This window comes from Podarcis gaigeae, assembly GCF_964106915.1.
Source record: "Podarcis gaigeae genome assembly, chromosome: 14".
In the NCBI taxonomy this organism is placed as follows: Eukaryota; Metazoa; Chordata; class Lepidosauria; order Squamata; family Lacertidae; genus Podarcis; species Podarcis gaigeae.
The window spans coordinates 26,595,248-26,617,058 of NC_139690.1; the positions used below are offsets into that span (position 1 = coordinate 26,595,248).

A 21,811-nucleotide genomic window follows, 5' to 3' on the forward strand; every position below is an offset into this window, starting at 1 on the left:
AGTGCCCCTAAAAATTCTGCTGCTCTGGTCAAGTAGGGGGGGGGGACGCAGATTCCACCCCCTTTGGTCAAAGAGTTCAGCTCTGCACCTGGAGGGCTATCACTTCCACAAATTAAATACTAGGGAGTGAGTTTAAAGTTCAGCTGCCTCCCTCCCTCCCCACCCCACCCCAACACCTTGCTCAGATTTTCTGCTGCTGTGCTTTCCTTGTTATGCTTGAGCTCCTTGCTGACGAGTGCTAATAGCAAAATGCCAAGTGAGGGCCTGTTTGGGGTTTACCACATATTAAACATTCTGAACTTGTCCTTTTGCTCATAGATTGGGCATAATTAATAATTAAACAGCTTCTGTTGTAATGGGTTGACCTTCCTGAACTGTTCATTATTCACAAGGCAAAGGCATCACTCAAAACATCCCTCTCCCCCACCACACACACACATTGCCCTTCTCTGTACTCAAAACTGGAGATATACAAAGCGCTTGGGTTGGTTTTCCTTCTCTCCCTCTTTTCTTCTACTCCCTTTCTCTCTTTTTTTAATGCTGTAACTTGGGCTGCCCCCAGGATCAGCCTCTCAAAATTGAGGCTGAGTAAAATAAGAAAGGAAGCAAACTGGTATATCATGGAGAGCTGGTGTGGGGCTTTTGGAGGACCTTAACATAAGAACGTAAGGAGAGCAACCCAAAGGAGGCCCATTTAGTCCAACATCCGGTTCTCACAGTGGCCAACCAGATGCCCCAGTAGGTAGCAAGCAGGACCTGAGCGAAACAGCACTCTCCCCTCCTTTGGTTTCCAGAAATATACTGCCTCTGACAGTGGAGGTAGAACATAGCCATCAAGCTTAGTAGCCATTGATAGACAAATTCATGGAAGTAAGGCTAATTTGTGTGATGGACTCCTCCCTTCTTATTAACCACCACTTTCGTAACTCACACTTCTGCCAAAGTCTGCAGTTCAAATCTTGCTTCGGCCTCAAGCTCTCACTGAGTTAAACCAAGCCAGTGCTCTCTCTCCTTCTCAGGGTTTGGCAAAGTGGTCTGCAGTCAGCAAACGCAGGTCTCCCCCTTGTTGCTTAGCCCAGACCAGAAAGTTAGCCTGACCTTTTACAAGGAACACCTCTGCACTGTGGGTGCAAAAAGACTTGCAGTTCCCTCCTTCGGCCAGAAGAAGAAGAAGAAGAAGAGTTTGGATTTGATATCCAGCCTTTCACTCCCTTTAAGGAGTCTCAAAGCGGCTAACATTCTCCTTTCCCTTCCTCCCCCACAACAAACACTCTGTGAGGTGAGTGGGGCTGAGAGACTTCAAAGAAGTGTGACTGGCCCAAGGTCACCCAGCAGCTGCATGTGGAGGAGTGGAGACTCGAACCCGGTTCCCCAGATTACGAGACTACCGCTCTTAACCACTACACCACACTGGCTCTCTACACCACACAGAAGCGGGTGGTGGTACGCAGGCAGATCCTCAGCCAAGACCACACCTACTCCCCCCCCCCCCCGGGCTCGGGCTCTAACCCAATACCCACTCTGGACCCAAGTCCTGACACACACACCCTCCACTTACACACCTACAATGTGAGAACAGTGGCATCGTTCTACCTGACAGGGCTGTTAGCAAGATTCCTGAAAGAAAGTACATAACGGGCTTTGCACGCTTGACCTGCGCCATGACGGCTTGTCATCCTTGCTGAATAAGTGACACCTGCACATGCTTCTTGTGCGAAGCCTCTTTCTGGTGGTGGTGTTAGCAAGAGCCACAAGGTACAAGTGGCAGCTGTACCTTCTGTGACTCATTCAGCTGCCAGGTTCAAAGTTGCCCTCCCCACATGGCAGAATCCTCAAAAGTGTGTGTCAAAGGCAGCCCCTCAGAACACTGTCGCCTTTTACTCTTCAGTTACTTTTGATTTAATTGTATTTTGCTGCAATTTCCGATTGTTTGAATCGGAAACAAAGCCTTAATAAGAGTTCTAGTTAATTTTCTGTCTTGTAATTACCACTCTCATTTTTCTGATAATTGGCCGCCGCAATTATATGTATATTTACTAATCACGTCAGCAGCTTGGTGGTCGCTTCTCCCTGCCGCCATTGATAATGATATGCGCGCATGTATTGTGAAGCTGGCTTTTATCATCATCATCATCATCTCCTTTCCTCTTCTGTTTCTTCTTTTTTTTTTAATTCCCCCCACCCCTCCTTCCCGCACCACATCAAAGCTATTTCCCTCGCAACCCTCCATAATGAACCCCACACATGCATTTGACACAGTTGTGTGCGAGAGAAATTGTTTGGCTCCCACCAAATGCTGCACGCTCTGAGTTTCTTGCCTGCAGCACTGGAAGGTTGTATGTGATGATATATGACTCTTGCAAATGGCCAAAGCACTCCAAAGCACGGCAAGATTAAAATAAGTCATTCCTTTGTTAATTTAAATAGGTGCATGCATCATACTTTGCAAAGCACTCAGGGACGGGGTGGGGGGAGGTTGTGGGGGGCGGGGGGAACGGTGGCAAAAGCTGCCGAAAGGTATTTTTAATAGCAAATGAGAATAGATGAGAACGGAGTCATTTGCAGCTGACTCCTGTTTTATGTGGTTCTCTTGTTCCAACTGTAGGTCTAATGAGATGACTGTTAAAGTACTCCGCAGTGCAATTTCATTACATCCTGAGCTGTTACACTATAAACACTGGCAAGTCTCTCTGTCATTCTTGGGGGGCGGGGGGGGGAGATGGCAGAAACTCTCCTCAATTTGTAAATCCCTATTTTGCTGATGAAATATTCCTCTTTGAAAAATAATACGGATGTTTCTTGAGTTTTTTAAAATGAATTTGGTAGCCTTGTGTTTTGATAGATTTGTTGTTCGTTGGCTCAGCTTTGCAATTTACTATTTTTTAATTTTTTTTTATTTAGTTCTCCATATACCCCCCTGGCCTCTCCTGCTTAACTCTAACAAGATTTGAGATTGCTAAGTGTAAATAAATAGCAACTATGATGCAGGAAGCAAAGGTCAACACAAGAATAATTTCCCAGTTCTTTGTTAATTACAAGACCATTTGGGTGTTACTTAAATAATCATTAATTTCTCATTTACACTTTCCCTACCTTCTTTTCTGCCCCGTGGCTATCATTGTCCCTTTTTACCTCCCCTTGGTCTTATTTCTACATATTCTTACCCGTTGTATAACACTCATTACTTCTAAATGCAGGATTTCTGACACATTCTCACGGCTTCACCCTCTCTCTCCCCACACGTACACAGTCTGGTATTTGAAATCAACATCATCCCCTGCTTGCTTTCCATCTGAAATCAACTATACAATTAACAAATTGCACTTTCACTTTCTGATGTTGTTGTTGTTGTTGTCTCCCTCCTTTCCCTCCCGCCCCCCATTGCCCCCACCTGCCCAATCCAAACTCAATTGCAGGAATCGCCTGTCCTTCCGGTTGGGGAGTTCTCAGAGCCGTTTGTACACTTCATCACTCAATGGTAAGCTTCGTTTGCAAATGTGCCGTGCCCTCAATGTAAATGATACATGCCATTAACTCCACAGTACCACAGGACCTTATGGCTTTCCCTGCATCCTCCCAGAGACGCCAGGGACTTGGCAGGCCTTGGGCAGCTGGGCCAGCAAAGCTGAGCAAACTGTTTAAATTATGTAAACGTTATTTACACAAAGGGTCATAAAAGCACTTCAGAGGGAGAGTTTTTACCCCCCGCCCCTGTTTTAATAAATGGTTGGGGATCTTGGGTGTATTCTCAAGGAATTGGTGTGTACGTGTGTGTGTTTGTGTTTTAAATCACTCGGAAAAATAAGGATGACAGATAATCATATTTATAACTCCATTATTCAGGCATTCTCATATTCCTTAGGAAAGCAGGCAACCTTTTTAAATGGGGTAAACAATGCACTTGATTAATTCATCGGCTTTTCATTTAGAAGTGGTTTTATGGAGTTCTTCTTTGGGAGGGTACTCTTCTCAGTAAGGGCCGTATTTTAAACCACACCGTAGGGCATGTTTTGCTTCTTCCAGACAAACTGCCTCATTCAGTGGAAGGCCACTAAAATTAACTAGGGTGTTTTTTTAATATAAAAAAAAGGAATCTAGTTTTAAAAAGGAATCTCCTGAGCACCAAAAGGTTAAAGATCTAAGTACAACCTATTACAATGAAGGCATGTTTTAATGTCTCATTTATAGAGAAAGCTTAATAAGCAGGCGATAAAGGATGAGAGAGAGAGATTGAGCTTGGTCTAAATGATTTGGGTTTAATGGAGAACAATTGCCTTTTTTATCCTGTCAAGATGAACTTTCTGGACAAAAACTGTCAATGGACATAATTCAACAGTGCAAAGCAAGCACGCAACCCCTAAGCTTCTAGGCAAACTGAATAGGTGATCTCTTTTAGGAGAACTGTTGGATTCAGACATGTTGCAGAAGCTGGAGATGGAGGAGGATGCTCAACACTGCACAGAATTAGGCCATCCATTAGCTACTATGATAGGAATCCATGTGTAACAATATATGGATACTCACCATCAAAACTGATTCCCAGAAAACACCCATAGGTTCCTTGGTTCTAAATACCCTTTTCTGTGGGAATAAAAGTTTGATTGCCAGCCACAAATTTACTACTAAAGAAGTGTCCAGGAATCGGCTCCTTACGCAAAGAGACATTTGGATACATTCAGATTATGCGAATTTACACTAATGCGAGAGAACCTTCTCTAGAGTGTCCCAAAGGATGATGTTCTGACAGAAGAATTAACAGTGTGACTTTACAGTTAATTGAAATAATAAATACAAGGCTTATGTTTATTATAAGACCGATCCAGTTTCGGGTAGATTAGGTTTTTACGCTGCAGCCATAATTGTGGGTGATCTATCCTGCTCTAGCTAACTGAGGTGCAGGGGGCTGTACCTTTCTGTCTCTTCCCAGAGATTAATCTGAAAACATATCGTTTTTATATATTTTTAATTGAGGCAGGAGGAGGGCTAACCTCTATAGAAATGTCCACAGATGTCAGGCTGAAGCATAAATGATGGCAGATAATAGCCTTGTTCTCCCACGAGATCCAGCTACTTTGGAATGTCAGATTAAGAGGGTTGCCAAGGCGGCTTTGAATGGCTTGCAAGAATGCAACCCTCCGTTGGGCTGTGCATGGCTATTAGTTACAAGGGGAGCGATCCACCAAGTGCTCTTGCTGCTGACTTGTCCTCCTTTAAGTTCTTTGGAGCTTGTGCTACATGGTTATTTATGAAACAGACAAAGATTACATAGCAGCAGTGCCTGGTGCCATTAAAACTGCACAGGGCAACTATAGATCTTCCAAGGGGCACTGTGTTCTCTGCAAGCTCTCAAGTTGTGGCAAGTGGGATTGCCGAGGTCACACGCCATGCTATGCTACATGTTTTAGGCACATAGCAAGCTGCTTTCTGTTGAGTCAGAACAATTGCTCCAGTCTAGCTCAGTATTTTCAACCCTGGCAGCAGATCTCCAAGGTTTATGGCAGGGATCTGTCCCAGCTGTGGAGAAGCTACCAGGGACTGAACCTGAGATCTTCTGCACAGGAAAATTTTGCTATATCACTGAGCTATAGCTTCTTTTATTAACCTCTCAGAAGAGTGGTTGACTTGCACAAACTGGTGTAGCCTAGGGGTTCAGAGTGTGAGCTGTAAGCCAGATGGGCTCCAACCTCCCAGTTCAACTCTCACTGCAACCACAGGTTCACCAGCGCACCTTAGGGTGCTATTCTATCCATCTCCCTCCTCCAACAGGGATAATAATATTGGCCCCACAGGGCTGCTGTAAGAGTTCCTGAAATATTAATATGTGCAAATTGTTTTTAAAAGCTTAATAACAACAACAACAATTTTATTATATATATCCCACCTGTATGTAAATGCTTATTGTGGTAAGTACCCTAACATTGGAGGAGACATAAGTTGGTTGCAATCTCTTCCTTGATCAGGATGGAGAGATAACGGAGACAAAATCTGAGGCTGCTGAACAAACTCTTGAACTGCAGTGTTTGGGGGTTTTGTTGAGAGTCGGGGATTGTTGCTGGCTTTTTTATATATCTTTATATTATATCTTGTGGTTTATATGGAAATTGTTCGGTTTGGTTGTGTATTTTTTAACGCTTTATTTATTGTTTATGACTGCTTTTGTTACATTGTATTTATGTATTTTCCCCCCATGTTATAAACTGCCTTGAGCATGGTTTGAACTGTGGAAAGGCGACATACAAATAAAATTCTGTATGTCTGTATGAAGTAGAAGGGCATGTAGCCCATTGCACAGCAGCAAACCAGAGTTGGCCAATCACAGGCCCCTAGTGAGTAAACTTGCATAACACCTATTTGTCTCGCACTACACATTTCACATGTGTATGCCTAAGAGGATCTAAGTGAACACCTAAAAACGTAAAGTGTGTGAAGTGCCCCGGCAATAAGCAAACTGGGAGGAAGGGTGGCTGGTCCAGGGGTTGCCAAAGTGTTGTGCCCCCTCCCTCCACTCAAATTAGCCATGCAAATAGCACTGGCTGCAGTGTGGGTTCCGTTGTGGAGTGCCTGGTGGTGCCCATCTTAATTCATGGTGGCAGAAGCAATCAAGTTAAAGAAAAACAGTGACATTTCAAGTGCATTCATAAAGCCTTCTATAGGGTGGGGGTGGGGTTGGTTTTCTTCATTAACTGTTGGTCGTCTGTAATAAGAGACTTTAAAAAAAATAAATCTTCAGCATTCTAAGATAATGAAGTAAATGACTAGTGCTTTTTCACACCGAATCTGGGTTCTGTTTTTTGTTGTTGCTGCACAGCATGAGAAAGCAGCCAAAGGAACGCCCAGCCCCTGAAGAGTTAATGGTAAGTAAATCTTCAGGCTTCTCATTACAACACAAACAAGAAAAGTTTTGCTGATTTATGACATGCAGAAGTTTGTTGGGGTGTTTTTCCTCCATAAGTTAACTAACATTAAATCTAAATTTTGCTTCCAGCTCTGACAGCCAGCAGACGTTGGCGTAACGCACATAAGCTTCTATCTTGGTTTCAGAATCATAACGGTGGTTATGGGACACATTTTGTTTGAAAGGTCTCTTGATCAAAGCAAGATGCTGTCTGTATTAGGAATTACTCAGATTTCTTCTTTAATTTACTGAATTATTTCTTTTTTAAAAAAACTTTTTAAAACTGAATTCTACAGTAGTTTCTATAAATTTGTATCCACCCTTATAGTATACATTGGCAGTGTTCTATAATCCTGTTACGAAGCTGATCTTGGGGTTTCTATGGAACTTTTTCATGATTAGATGTGACATTCTTCCTCACCAAATTGCCAAATTGTCTTTATTTCTACAGGTTGCCCTTTGTCCTTTTTTGTTCTTCTTTCCTTTTTTAAAGTCCTTTATTTTGCTTTTAGGTTTACAGTCATGCTCTCTGACATGATCAGTGCATAACAATTCACTGCATACAATGGCAAGAGCAGAAACATCATAAACAACAAATCTCATTAATGGTATTTTCCTTTCTAAATTGCCCTTTGTTTCTGCCCATGCTGAACTTTGCATAATAATGAAACATTTTTATTTTATTTTATTTTATTTTATTCAAACAAAATCCCTTCAATACTTTTACCCATAGATCACCTTTGTTCTTGATAGGTCAAATAGGTTCGTTTACTTTCCCAGTAGAGAACTGGGAGGAAGCTAAGATGAGTTATGTTTTCCCAACAGAATGAAATAACCATGGCCAAGAGTCACAGATTTATTTATTTTTTAAGTAAACTTTATTGAATTTTTGTAGAAGTATGTTAGACTATTGCACTGAATGCCACAGAATTGAACACCGGGGGGGGGGGGCGGGCAGGAGTTTGGCCTGCATTCCTCAAACAGCTGTATACTCTATCACTTTTATGTTTTAGAAATCTCTGAGCAGTGTGCAGTCTAAAAAATAAACAATCCACCATTAAAAAAATTAAAACAAAAGCCAAATCACAACCTAGGACCTGTAAAACAGCAAATAAAAACACATCAAAGCAGATAAAAGTGAATAAAACAGAAATTCGTTAACAAATAAAACAGGATCTGGGCAAAAAGAAGTGTCTCCGCCAAAATGTCTAAAGCAACAGAGGGTTGCCGCTTCACCTGTGGCAGAGGCAAGGACATTCCTGAAACAATGCTACAAAGGAGATTTCAATACGGCAGGAGCGAAGTGTGTGTGAAAAAGGAAAGTCTAAAATGCCGCTGTGCTAGTTGAGGCCCTAGAGGTGCCACCTCCCTCTGCAACTCTTCCTCTGCATGGGCATCACGTTTGTCAGATATGTGACCATGTTTATAAATCTGGATGTGAGTAATTTCTGCTACTGCTGAAGAGAGCTGTTAAGCAATTGCAGAAATACCTTCGTGAGGAGGAACTTTGTATTCCCCCCCCACACCGTCCATTCTGTCTCTGGGTAGTGATGGTTGAGGCTGCCTTAATTTGCCGCTCTCTCTTTTTTTATTAACTTTTGATGGTTGGAAGGTTCCTGCACTTAGTCACATCTGAGAGAACTTGGAACAGGTTCTAGAGATGGAGATGCATTTACCTGATGCGTTGTTATTATTCTATGGCTGGGTAGCTTGACTATTAAACCAACAGAATGGGGTTTCATAAAACCTGTATCTCTTTGTAAATGCATGTTTTCTGTGATGCAATAGGCCTGCCACTTATAAATAAAACATCTGCAGATCGCACTTCCAACCCTCAGTATATATGTGCGTGTTCGGAAGCTGTAACACCACTCCAGGGTGTAAAGTCATAAAGACGGAGGCCAAGGGGTGAGTGCCTATAGGAACAACGACATAGAGTTATATATCTTTCCAACTACCTGCCCTGAAGTGCCGGGTCCTACTCATAAGATAGTATCTTCTCCCATCCCCCCTTTAATAATTAAAAAAAGGCACAATGGCTTTTTAAAAAAGACTCTTTTTTTAATATATATATAAAAATTGACACTTGCTTCCACGTTGCTTTACCTTCACTGCAAATGGAAGCCTGGCCACTCAGTATTGAAAGGGGCCTCTGCCTGTGTTGAAAAGTCTGATTGATGCCCTTATTGATGCCACAGTCATAGACCCAAAAGTGAAGGGGGATGTTGCTTGTGCAGAGTCCCCAGCGGCTCTTGCACAGACGTTCCTGGTGCATTGTGTCCTGGATTTTGTTTTGTCATCAGATTCTTCCTTGCTTATGCTCCAGAGATCAGGTCACAAGGACCTAATCAGGACTGCCTTGTCCGTGGTGACCCATGACAGGCCCTTCTCAGTGGCAGTTCCGGCAAGTAACTCTGCAGGCATTGGGGTTACCAGAAAGAGAGAAGTGGCAGTAAGTGATCTGGACAGTGGAACAAGGGATGGGCAAGACTTTTGAAAGCTTAATGGATAAACGAGTCTCTCTCTCTCTCTCTCTCTCTCTCTCTCTCTCTCTCTCTCTCTGGCTTTGTAATGTTATTGTTGGCATCTGTCTGTTTTGAGAGAGAATGCATTGTGCCTCCAGGGATTAAGTCAAACCCTCTACGTTAGGAGTGTCAAAGTTACCTCCCTGGAGCACAAGCTTGGACAGTGTGTATGGAGGTCCTGGGCTGCTCAGACAACAAGACCCCCCTCTCAACTTCACTGATGTGGTCCAAAGGAAAGCAGAGCAATATGTTGGGCACCAGCTTGGCTGCAGGAGTTGCCAGAATGAGGCACCACCCAACCATCTTAGGGACTCCACTCTGGATTTATGTAGGGTTTACTCCTTAGCCTTTTCTTCTCCCGAAGATATCCCACAAAGCAGCGGAGATTTAGAGTCAGAGTTTTCCTTCTCCTAGATGGGCTACTTTTCCAGATTGATGAGCCCCATCTGCCCCTCACTTCTCTCTACAGTAAGTGCAGAAACTGCCTTTTTGACCATTGGACGCACATTTAGTGTTGTCTGCTCAATCTGCCAGAGTCTATCTTTGCATGCAATGGAAGTCCCCAACTCTCTCTTTAAAAGCTTCCTCTGATTCTTTGGACTCAAACACACACAAAGAAAAAGAGAGAGAAGAAACAAAGACCAAAAACACTGTGTACTACCAAATCTTATTTCTGCTGCTGTCCTATTGCGTTTCAATCCATTTTAAATGGAGCTTTTGCAGCAAAACCTCCTGGTGGAATGTGGCCAAGGCCAACTCCTAGTGGAAATGATGCTACTAACTTTGATGGGAGCTGCATCAGGATGGGAGGTTATAATAAACCCTTAAAAACCTGGCTTTCTGAAATGCATATAATAATTTAGCGATCATTAACAGAGAGTGGGAAAAGACTGGAGCTCAGCTATCTTCATTTTGCTGCCACCCTTTAATTATACTAAATTGCCTGCATGGTCTCAATATCTCCAGTGGCTAATATCCAGAGAACTGGAAGCATCTATTTTTATTCCTCCTCTCACTGCTCATGAATGACTTACAAATGACCTACAGCAGCTTTCACCAGCCTGTCACCTTTCAGGTGCTTTGGAGTACAGCTCCCATCAGGCCCAGCCAGCACAGTTGTTCTGGCTGGGTCTGATGGGAGTTGCAATCCAAAAACATCTGGAAGGCACCAGATCCTTCTTGGATAGTTGGTCCACCTTGGTCCCCACCAAGAAGCTGTCATCATGTGACAGCGGCCACACCCCAGGAAACAGCTTTGACAGGCCAGTTTAACCAGGTGCAGGTGGCCAACGAGTCTCAAAAAGTGTTCATATCAGCTCCATGTAAACACAAAGCAAAAGACCCTGAAAATCAGTGAGATAATTCACATTGAGCCAAGTGCCTGATAAAATATACAGCGGTACCTCGGGTTACATATGCTTCAGGTTACATACGCTTCATGTTACAGACTCCGCTAACCCAGAAATATTACCTCAGGTTAAGAACTTTGCTTTAGGATGAGAACAGAAATTGTGCTCTGGCAGTGCAGCAGCAGCAGCGGGAGGCCCCATTAGCTAAAGTGGTTCTTCAGGTTAAGAATGGACCTCTGGAACGAATTAAGTACTTAACCTGAGTTACCACTGTCTGACACTTGACTGCAGAACTACCCCACACTTGGACATGCAAGAACCTATTATATGTATTTATTATTTTATCCTATTAGTATCATGTCCTTTTTCCAAGGAGCTTGGGATAGTGACAACAACAACAACAACAACAACAACAACAACAACAACAGTAATAATTTATTATTTATACCCCGCCCATCTGGCTGGGCTTCCCCAACCACTCTGGCTGGCTTCCAAAAAAAATATTAAAATACTGTAATATATCAAACATTAAAAGCTTCCCTAAACAGAGCTGCCTTCAGATCCGATTCTGCCCTCACAACAAAGTCTTTTAGGTTGAGAATGACTGGCCCAAGGTCACCCAGCGAGCTTCATGCCCAAGTCTTCCTGTTCGAAGTCAGTCACTGTCTGCTTCACCACACTTTTCAGATATTTTGCTTGATGATGAAGACTTCTGTGGAACGTGAAAGCTTGCGTCATTCTTGAGCTATTTGAGCAAGTAAAAAAGAGCCATCATTTCATTCATCCTGCATGCTTATAGATGGGAATCATTTTTAGTTTCTTTAAAGCACTTTTTCTGCCTTGATATCAGGATAGAATCCACAAGTTCTCAGAAAAATATGCAAAGATTTGTTTACACTACTGCACCTCCATTTAAAATCTAAACCAGGCTTTGGCTTGGTGGGAGACTCACTTTTATCTGATGGAGGTGTGTTCTCCAGGTGTGGCTGAATGCCACAGGAATTCACATGGGACAGGAGGCTATACATTTGCGCACTCCAACCCAGACGCCGTCGATCTCGGCCTCAGTGGCACCGTTTTCCTGAAGCTTTCAGTTCCTAAGCTCTATTTAATGGAATCTATGCATAGTAAGTAACCGGGTCAGAGAGAGGCAGCCTTCCCCTGTTTGAGATCAATCGCTGGCTAATACTTTATCTAGGTCACTTTATTATCTCATGGCAATGCGTTCCCATTCGCCTCCTCCTTTTGTAAGACACACTTCAGCTGTGGGGAAAGTGCGTTATCGCATACATATTAAAAACATATACCCATTCTATCTGTATGTAAATGTGCGAGGCACAGCTGGATATTGCCAAGGAGTTTGATTTACTAATGGTTATTATCTGTTCTCGCTGTTCAGTGGCAGAGAGTGTTTCAGCAAGCATGCTAACATGGAAATTGTCTCCCAGTAGCACCGGCCTGCTTTTGAGAATTGTTTAAAAAGATGGCCCCGTTTTCTGGGGCTTTTGCATGGCTGTGTTTTTTCAGATGCTGTTGCGGTCCCTTGGTGGGTTTGCTAGTGAAGCGTGTACTATTGATAGAAAGTTAAGAGCAAACCAGAGTGTTTCTTAAGGCCGTTCCTCATCTGAAGCACCCTCCGCTGCAGGACCCCATCAGCTCAGCCCATAGCAGAATGGCAGCTTAGCCTTCACTCCTCCTCCTCCTTCCTGATACCCACAGAAGTCAAGGCCTGCCACTCTGCCTCTCTTTTTCTAGTCTCAGTCACAAGGGCTTCCTCTTCTCCCTCCACTCCTACCAAACACTTCCAACGAGGATTCCTGCCAGATTGTGCCCCAGAGAAGCACGGTGCAGCAGTCCAGCATTCACCCATCCCTTGCAGTGCAGGAAGCAAGGTGAGCTGGGAGGGCATCTGAGCAGGAAGCATTGGTGCATGAGATTATAAACGCTGCACCAAATTTTTATGAGGTTTGATTTGTCCTGCAGAAGTTGCCATTTGGGGGTTGGATATGAAAGGATTGGCATTCATAAGCTCTCCTTCCTCTCTCTCTCTCTCTCTCTCTCTCTCTCTCTCTCTCACACACACACACACACACACACACACACACACACACACACATTGTAGTCCTTGTTTCTTTGAATTTGCTTCAGTGCCTTGTTTTTTTTAACTTGAAAAAGCTCCTTCACTGCGGGATCCCAGCCAGTCAGGGATCACATAGTGAACTTGTTAATGTTGTAGCACCGGCTTAGTCAGTCAGGGCAGCAACAACCTCACTCTACATGCAAGTGGAGAAGGAAAGGAGGCTCATCTCCATTGTCCTGTATAACTGAACCAGCATTCCTTTCCTTGCTGCACTGGTGGCTTCATTGGACACCAGCCCCCTCCCCTGCCCCAGCAAAAGAGGCTGTTATCCCAAAGTAGTAAAGCTGTAACAAGATAGAATGGCTGTATCTATATCCAGCTATATGATTTGCACAATATATCCAGTTTTTACAAAAACACTGGGGAATAGTTGCAATTCTATGATATCCCTGTGCAATAATGTTGCAGATGCAGCCTTTGATTAGCTTTGGTTACAGGAAAGATTGTGTATTTCTAGCTAGTTGTTTGTTCTTTTTTACTGTATTTTTAAAAACATTCCTCTTCTGTCTTTTTATATAGTGGGAAACCCAAGTTACCCAAATGCAGTTATCTTCCCTTTAAAACCAGTAGGGGAAGTCCTTGAAGTGATGTATCCCCTGCCTGCTGTTAAAACTTGGTAGCTGCATAAATTATCTGACCACCAAAGTTGGTAACTAAATTTGCAATATGTACAGTGCTTGCAAGTAATAGTTTTCAACTCCTAGATGCTGTGGTGTAATTACAGGACAGAGGAGCCTGTTTTTAGTATTATTATGAAGGCCAATTCATCAAGTGACAGGAATCAGCAATGGAACCCCTTAGGTCGGAGAAAGAGTCCTTTGCTATCTTGCTTAATCTTTTCATGTAAACATTTCTAACTGATGTGGCAGAATTAGGGTGTGGAACTGAGTGCTAGAAACAGCTCTTCCCCCAACCCTTCAGAGTTCATACAGGCCAGCAGACTGCTAGAGAAGTCTTTGTGGCAGGACAATGTTCTCTCCATACCAGTGCATAATGATTGCTGATCACATAATGCCACCAGAATCAAAAGACTAAGTTAAATCCCAACTTTTAAAATCTGTGAATTATGTTATAATTAAACAACTGATACATTCACATCTGATCATTGCTGTTGTTGCTGTTTGGTTTTAGGGTTTTTTATTTGCTTACGCTAGTAAAACATGTGTTATCAGCTTAAACTAAAAACATAAGAAAACAGAAAAATAGCCACACTTGCTGTTGTCCCTTTTTGAACTTCTCTACGAGATCAGATTTGTGCAACTGAAACCCAGCCATGGCTGTGCAGCTACTTCATTGTACATTAGTATTGCCTACATAGTGAAGCTGTAGGCTGATTTATTCCTCTCAAGCAGTTAGACTTATCTGCAGCACATGATAAGGTTACTTTTTCTCTATTGTTTATTATTTGTGCCCTTTCCTTAACAATCAGTTAAAAATACAGCCACATTAAAACTTAAACAAAAACAGCATAAAACAAATTTGACAAGGAGTAAATCTGCTGAAAGGTCTGTGAAAATAAACAAGTATTTTCCTTGACACCAGGAAGGTAAGGCAGGCATCAGACAAGCTTACCTGGTAAGAGTGTTCAATGGTAGGGGGCCACCACGAAGAAGGCCCTTTTCCCAGAAGCCACCCACTGTCTGAAAGCGTTTTCCACATTCACTGAAAGTTGAAAGCTGTTTTCCCTGAATGAAGGACACCACCATTTTCCCATGTGTCCTTTGGTAATGTTTATGAAGATCCATGTGCCAATATTTTAACTGATACAGAAAAGTCAACACTTACCATACTTGTTAATCTAGGACATAGTCCTCAGGGGGGGATTCCTCCTACACAAGTCCCAGTGAGGAGAACAATGTTTGCCTTCAAGTCTCTTAATGATACATCTAAAAAGATAAAAATAAACATTCAACTGGAACAGGATGGATTGGATTGGCAGTTACTAATTGCAGAGGGACAAAGATGGGCATTTCCCCTTTGCGTTAAAATAAACCCTGTCCATGATGGGTCTACAGTTCTCATTGGGTAATATAAATATTAAATAAATGTCTGTACAATGCTATGCCTTTGAAAAAATATTCCTGAGTGCAAATTTAGGTCTGTGGGATGATTCTCTGTAAGGGATGTAGTAATGGGATTGGTCCACCTTTAAAGCATTCCTAAAATAGGTTCATCTATGGCTATGAAGCATTTTCTGTTTCATAGGGAACTATGAGAAACTGGTTTGTGGGAGGAGCTCCTGATCTTCTTTTAAATAACTCCAGAAGCACTTTCTCATTTGTAGAGTTGCCGAAATTACGTCTTAAGTATTTCTGCTTAAGCGAGCCTATGCCGAACAGCTTTTAATTGGATTTTCATGGTGATTGACAGCATTTCATTATGACAGTAACTTTCTTTGGCTAGACTGCCACAAACCTTGTTTGGATTCTCTCTTTCTCTTCCCCCCACCCCCCAGTTCTCCATCAAAGCTCATTTTTATCCCTGAATTCCCGGTGGCGCAATTGCAATTGTGAAAGAGCCTTTTAGCACCTTTGTTGTCTCCATCCCTGGTGGTGATTGGACCCAGCTGGTTGTAGAGAAGAGAATGCCCTTCTCACAAAGCGACTCTGTCTCCTGTCTCCACAGTTTCAATAATTTTAAGAGCTCCGAAACCTGTTGAGGATTCGAAGTAGCTTTAGATGTGGAATGAGTGTTAAGTATTAGTTATCGGGAGATTAGGGCCCCGGGGACAGCGGGAGATAAACAACCACAATTAAGGCAAAATCTGCCATAGTAAACAAAATTTAGCTGAAACAGATGCCCTGACCCATTTGGGGGGATTGATTTGAGGGTGACGAGGAATCGATTTTTGTCTCATTTACACTTTGCAAAACCCCATCGTGATAAGCTGGGAGGATAAATATTTCATACACTCCTGATTTTAGTTAATTTTTTTCCTTCCTAGCACCTCACAGTGGGTCTGCTCTCTGCTAACGGTGACCAGGCCTAAGTTTATCCTGCATTCACACGGAGCAACTAATTGGCTATGAAGGGCCCCTGTGTTTAAATGGGCTTGACAGGAATTTAAATTTTGCTTCAATCAACCTCTGTGTTTGCAGCCTGCTCCACTTTCTAATTTTTAAATTAAACATTGATTTTAAAGAAAGAAATACAAAGAAGGCAAGCTCAGGCTTCGCTTCTCTTAAGACCCTTGTTTTTTACCTTCCATTGAAGGTAAGGCAACCAGCACCACAAAGGTAGTGTTTCTTAAAGCAAGTGCAAGAGAAGAAAGATGGGGACACCTTTGCAGACCTGCCCATGTTAGAGGAGCACAGTTAGACTCTGGGCTAAATATTGGAGGGGCTGGTGATTTAGATAAAAGTGTGTAGTTCCTTAAAATGTAGTGAGCCAGCTCCACTGTGTTTGGGGGCCCTGCTGCCTGCTCATTCAGTTAGGGGGCCCTGGGTTTCTGCATCCATCACCCATTTGTGTGCTTGCCAGAGACAACTGGTTGGCCATTGTGGGAACAGGATGGCGGACTAGACAGGCTTTTAATCTGGTCCAGCCACCAAGATATTATCTCATTGGAAGAGGTGCTGGTACACAAAGTTCTTAATACACCCTGGTAATTTTGAAATAATAATGAAGTGTAACTGGTGCTTTTACTGCCCAGAGAAAGCAACTTCCAAAATAGCATGCTTTCTTCTTCTTTTTTTTTTTTGGCTGTGTTCCAGATTGCGCTGATCCATTCTCTCCCTCACTCAAATGCTTCGTCTTATGCCGCTCCTGAGACAATAACATTAGTGTGGTGATCCAGATAGCCAATGTTTCCCCCAACTGACCTGGCCTAATCTGCCTTTGCAATTTGGAGAGCTGTATTTGACTTCTCCGGAAGTAACCTTAAATTGTAATCTTGTAAGAATTCCAGCATTGTATCCTTCACTCCTTCTCCTAATGAGGTTATGACCAAATGCTCATTATAATTGCTTTAGACTCCTTTTAATTTTCAAGCTTATTAATCATAAGAAGAGTTATTTAAAATTGCATAAATTAATCTTAGATTAAAAGCCCATCAAAGCCTCAAAACAATTAAGAATAAGTAGGATTTCCCTGGGGCAGCAAGTTTTATTTTAATAGTGTAGCCAGGTGGATATCAGAACATTTGAAGTGTGGGGATGATTAATGTTTGCAGCGATTTTGTGGGAGAGATTTTAAAATGGCAACTCTCGAAGCCTCATCTTGAGCTTTCCGTACAATTCAAAGCTATTGCCTCTCATGTACACTAATGAACATTTTAATTACAGTGTGTGACAGGGCACTGAACCGTGCAAGAGGCCACCTTCACCATTTTAAAATGGCAGTGGAAGGAAGCTGGTGGATCTCTGGCTGCTAAGAGCATTCCTATTAGTCTGAAAAATGGCAGACATCCAGTCTTCTGAAGAATGTTGTGTAACCAAAAAGCTTGCACTTTGACTTTTTTGCACATTGACAAAAGGGTTGTGTCTCGTGTGCTCTTTTTCTGCATTACTACCAGTTGCTGGAAAGGGACGCGGATGGCGCTGTGGGTTAAACCACAGAGCCTAGGACTTGCCGATCAGAAGGTCAGTGGTTCGAATCCATACGGTGGGGTGAGCTCCCGTTGCTCGGTCCCTGCTCCTGCCAACCTAGCAGTTCTAAAGCACGAAGTGCAAGTAGATAAATAGGTACCGCTCCGGCAGGAAGGTGAACGGCATTTCCGTGCGCTGCTCTGGTTCACCAGAAGCGGCTTAGTCATGCTGGCCACATGACCCGGAAGCTGTATGCTGGCTCCCTTGGCCAATAAAGCGAGATGAGCGCCACAACCCCAGAGTCGTCCACAACTGGACCTAATGGTCAGGGGTCCCTTTACCTTTACCCTTACCAGTTGCTGGAAGCCACAGGAGGGGATAGGGCTCTTGTGCTTGGGTCCTGCATGTGGTCCCCCATTAGGGCATCTGGCTGGCTACTGTGAGAACAGGATGCTGGACTAAATGGGCCATTAATGTGATCTAGCAAAGCTCTTCTTTTGTTCTTACCATAGGCAAGCTCAGCAAAAAAAAACCTCTTCATTGAACCAAGAACCATTGAAGTTTGTTTTTGGCTGCATTGTCATACCTGATACCGGTGACTTTTACTCCTGCCGTTGGTACTGTTTAACCTTTGTGTAATGTCAGCTGGGCAATAGACATGCATGCAAGGTGCAGAAGTGAGATGGACCTGCCCCGGTCACATTAAGAGAGCAGTTGGGAACTGACTGTGAGTCATGGAGATGTCTGGAGGGAGTCTAGGGGCAGTGACAAAGTGAGGCTCAGGAAACCAATTGCTAAAAATATTTTGGATTTTGAGGAAGGGCTTGAATGATGAGAAGTGGCTTGATGAACAAAGTGTGTCCGGACATGCTATAGCCAGATGGAGCAGGATTTCAGAAGCCTAGAGACAGAAGTTTGGAGAGGACGTGGCGGCAGGATGTTGACAACAGATCAGCTGGTGAACGTCGCTGCCATCAGAGGTGCCTCCAAGGCAGTAGCAGAATTTACTCCTGCATGTCCATAGTGAACATTCAGATTTGTATCAGGAGCCCTTTCACAAGAGGTTCAACCAACTAATAAAGAGAGAAAGAAGACCAACTGCTATTGACAGCTTAGCAGGAAAGGACAGTAGTGACAAAAATGTGTTAGGATTAAGCCAAAGAATCTTGATGGCGACTTTCAGGCAGAGAGGACCCAGTGAGCGCAATGTTTTGTTAAATGAAAACTGTTGACACTGCGCCATTGCACAGAAACCACTAAAGTCTCGTTTTTAAATACCTCCAGATAAAGCTGCTCTGTTCTTCTTCTTTTTCCAGTGAGAAGTCTCACAATTGCATGCTAAGCTGTGAGAAGAACCTTTTTACCAATCAGGCCCTGTAGCCATATTTATTTTATCTCTTTGCTTTCCTCCTGTGCAGGCACTATGTGTTTTCCTCTCTCCTTTTCCTCTGTGCTGTCCTGACTGGCGTCCTGACCAGCGAGCGTGCAGTTCCCCCAGCCCTAATGTGCCGTTAACGATAGGTTAATGTACAGTATAATGTTTGCCAGGCTCTGGGTTCATTACACTTCTGAGTGCAAGGTCTTTCTGCAGAGTGCCCATGTTCCCATTGCATTATATCATGCAATAAAAACACCCTTTTAATATCACACACTAATAAACTGTACTTGAAGTGCCATCTGAGGGCACCACCATCCTTCCTAATAAGGTTGCCTCCAAGTAGAACAGTTAGGATCTTCCATGTTATTTTATTGTTCTGGATTGAGATGCTTCCTGCATTTAATGGAAATGCCATTGTCCCCTTTGCTCTGATATTATCGGTAAATTGTCAGCTCAGTTTTTGCCTTTGCTCAGCATTTATTGGCAATTGTTAGTCCTGTTTTCAAAGCCCACATTGTCCATGTACACCACTGGGTGTCTTTGGGAATGTCAAGAACTCCTCAGCCGGGCTTTTGATAGTGTGAAGACTGTAGGATTGTATAGCACCCCGTCTTGCAACAAATGCAGAGTGGTTGCCAAATCCAGGACCTATGTTCAAGATGCTGGTTGTGACCTTTTAAAGTCTTAAGCAGCTTGTTCCACCCTAGCTAAGGGAATGCTTTTCCCTAAATGAGCACCCACATCCTATATGAAATGGGGGGGGGGCCCTGCTCTAGATTCCCTTACATAGAGAAGTTCAATCTGCTTGGCTTAGAAGCAGGGCCTTCTTTTTGGTGATTCCAGCCTCGCCCTGAGGTCTGACTGATGTGAGGGGTATTTTAAGACGAACATCAAGGGAAGACTTTTCTTTTGTAGGCACACGGTTGGTTTCCCCTCCATTTTGTAATAAGTCTCCAATTTTACACGTGCAGGTTTTAATAAAGGTGCTTTGAATGTGCTGTGATATGTAATAAACCACTTTGGTGTTTCAAATTAAGCAAATGCTGCATTTGCATGTTTTAATCCAAATGTTTAGTTTCATGTACAGATTAGTCCCTTCTATAAAAATATTGAAGATGCAAAAAAAAAAAGGAAAGATACTAATCTACAATGTAATAAATGCAAAAATACAGAAAGGGAAGCATTTCGAATGAACTGTCAATAAGAATAAAAGCAGCAGCAGCATCCTTGAATAAAGCCAACTCTCATCCAACACCAGACGCCAAGAAAAGCTGTTGCATATGAAAATGTTTTATCCCATGGGCCAAAGTCATGCCAGGTGGGTGCCTCCAGGTGACCTCTCTCAGCTCCTGGAAGGCAGAAAATGGAGCAACACAGTGTCACTTTGTTGGTAATATTTCATGTTTGGGAAAGTTCATCCACAGGCAGGGCAGAGAATTAAGCATTGATGTTCCCTTGGGGAAGTATAACACCCAAAGGGGAGTTATACTAGGGAGAAACCCAAGGAGGCAAAGAGTCCGTAGTGGGTTACTTGGAAGTCATTACTAAACAAAGTCAGATAGTTTGAACTATATCATTCACATCTATCAATAGGTGTTCATCTTTGAAAGGGTTAATCTTCCTGCAGAAGCCCAGTGGCTTAAAAAAAAAGGCAGCCCTTCTCAAGAAAATGAGATGTGACAAGTTCATTTAAAATGCCCGGTTTGTCATTGTTTATCTCATTTTCAGAGTTGGCAGAGAAAATTAGGCTGGCTGACACTCACCCACATCCATCCCCAGGCCTCTCCGACCTGACCTTTCCCTGGACTGAATCTCTTAACCACACACACACACACAGAGAGAGAGAGAGAGAGAGAGAGAGAGAGAGAGAACTTTCCCCAGAGTCTTTTAAGTTGTTCTAAATGAGGTGTTTGGGCCATCACTCTGTCTAGGCTTTGATCCCAGGGTAAACTAGAAGAAATTTTTTAGGGGAGAAATTGCAATATTTTTATCTGCTTGAATGTGGCTTGGCAGAATAATCAGTGTGTGTTGCTACCTTGTTCTCAGTGTAGTGAGTGTGCCCATTTTCTATGTGTGAGAACTTAGTGGCCAAGTGGAATGGAAACAAGATGGGCAGAAGTGAATGGGACACATATTTCTTTACAAATATTTAAGTCTTTAGCTGTATGGCATCCTTTCTTCCTTCGTCTCCCTGTTGTCGTAGAACTACTATTAGCACACAACCTCTGTAGATGGTGTTACTCCTCTTGGTGCTAGGAGTTATATTCCACCCAACACTATTTTCTTGGTTTGGATCAGGTGGTGGTACAACAGAACAGGAATGGCTAACCTGTGGCCCTCTATATGTTAATTCAACTACAAGTCCCATCAACCCCAGCCACCAATCAGGGCCGAGGGGAGTTGTGGTCCAACAACATCTGCAGGGCCACAGGTTCCTCATCCATGTCTTAGAACTTTTGCAGCAAGAAATCTGGGCAGTGCTTAGTTACAGGAAGAGGAGGAGCCATCCTTGTAAATTAAGCCTTTTTTAATACAGTGGTAAAAGGTAAAGGTACCCCTGCCCGTACGGGCCAGTCTTGACAGACTCTGGGGTTGTGCGCCCATCTCACTTAAGAGGCCAGGGGCCAGCGCTGTCCGGAGACACTTCCGGGTCACGTGGCCAGCGTGACAAAGCTGCATCTGGCGAGCCAGAGCCGCACACGGAAACGCCGTTTACCTTCCCGCTGGTAAGCGGTCCCCATTTATCTACTTGCACCCGGAGGTGCTTTCGAACTGCTAGGTTGGCAGGCGCTGGGACCGAGCAGCAGGAGCGCACCCCGCCGCAGGGATTCGAACCGCCGACCTTTCGATCGGCAAGTCCTAGGCGCTGAGGCTTTAACCCACAGCGCCACCTGCGTACCTCGGGTTAAAGGGACGTGGGTGGCGCTGTGGGTTAAACCACAAAGCCTAGGACTTGCTGATCAGAAGGTCGGCAGTTCGAATCCCCGTGACGGGGTGA

The 21,811-nt window shown here is 43.4% G+C and overlaps 1 protein-coding gene and 1 long non-coding RNA gene across 8 annotated transcripts in view; both read left to right on the top strand.

The window, feature by feature from the left end:
- MAP2K5 (mitogen-activated protein kinase kinase 5) overlaps positions 1-21,811 on the top strand; it is a 134,635-nt gene that overhangs the window by 106,296 nt on the left and 6,528 nt on the right. For 6 of the 7 annotated variants that reach the window (XM_083713179.1, XM_083713178.1, XM_083713180.1 and 3 more), the window contains 2 exons: positions 3,417-3,478; positions 6,809-6,854. In XM_083713179.1, the coding sequence (XP_083569305.1) occupies positions 3,417-3,478; positions 6,809-6,854 (108 nt within the window). Of the gene's footprint in view, positions 1-2,605; positions 2,681-3,416; positions 3,479-6,808; positions 6,855-21,811 lie in introns of those variants that run through there. The other variant, XR_014558036.1, reaches the window with a different exon arrangement.
- On the top strand, positions 12,853-19,980 carry LOC310831418. The gene is made up of 2 exons (XR_014557867.1): positions 12,853-12,992; positions 13,030-19,980. It is a non-coding gene; the product is annotated as an uncharacterized lncRNA (long non-coding RNA).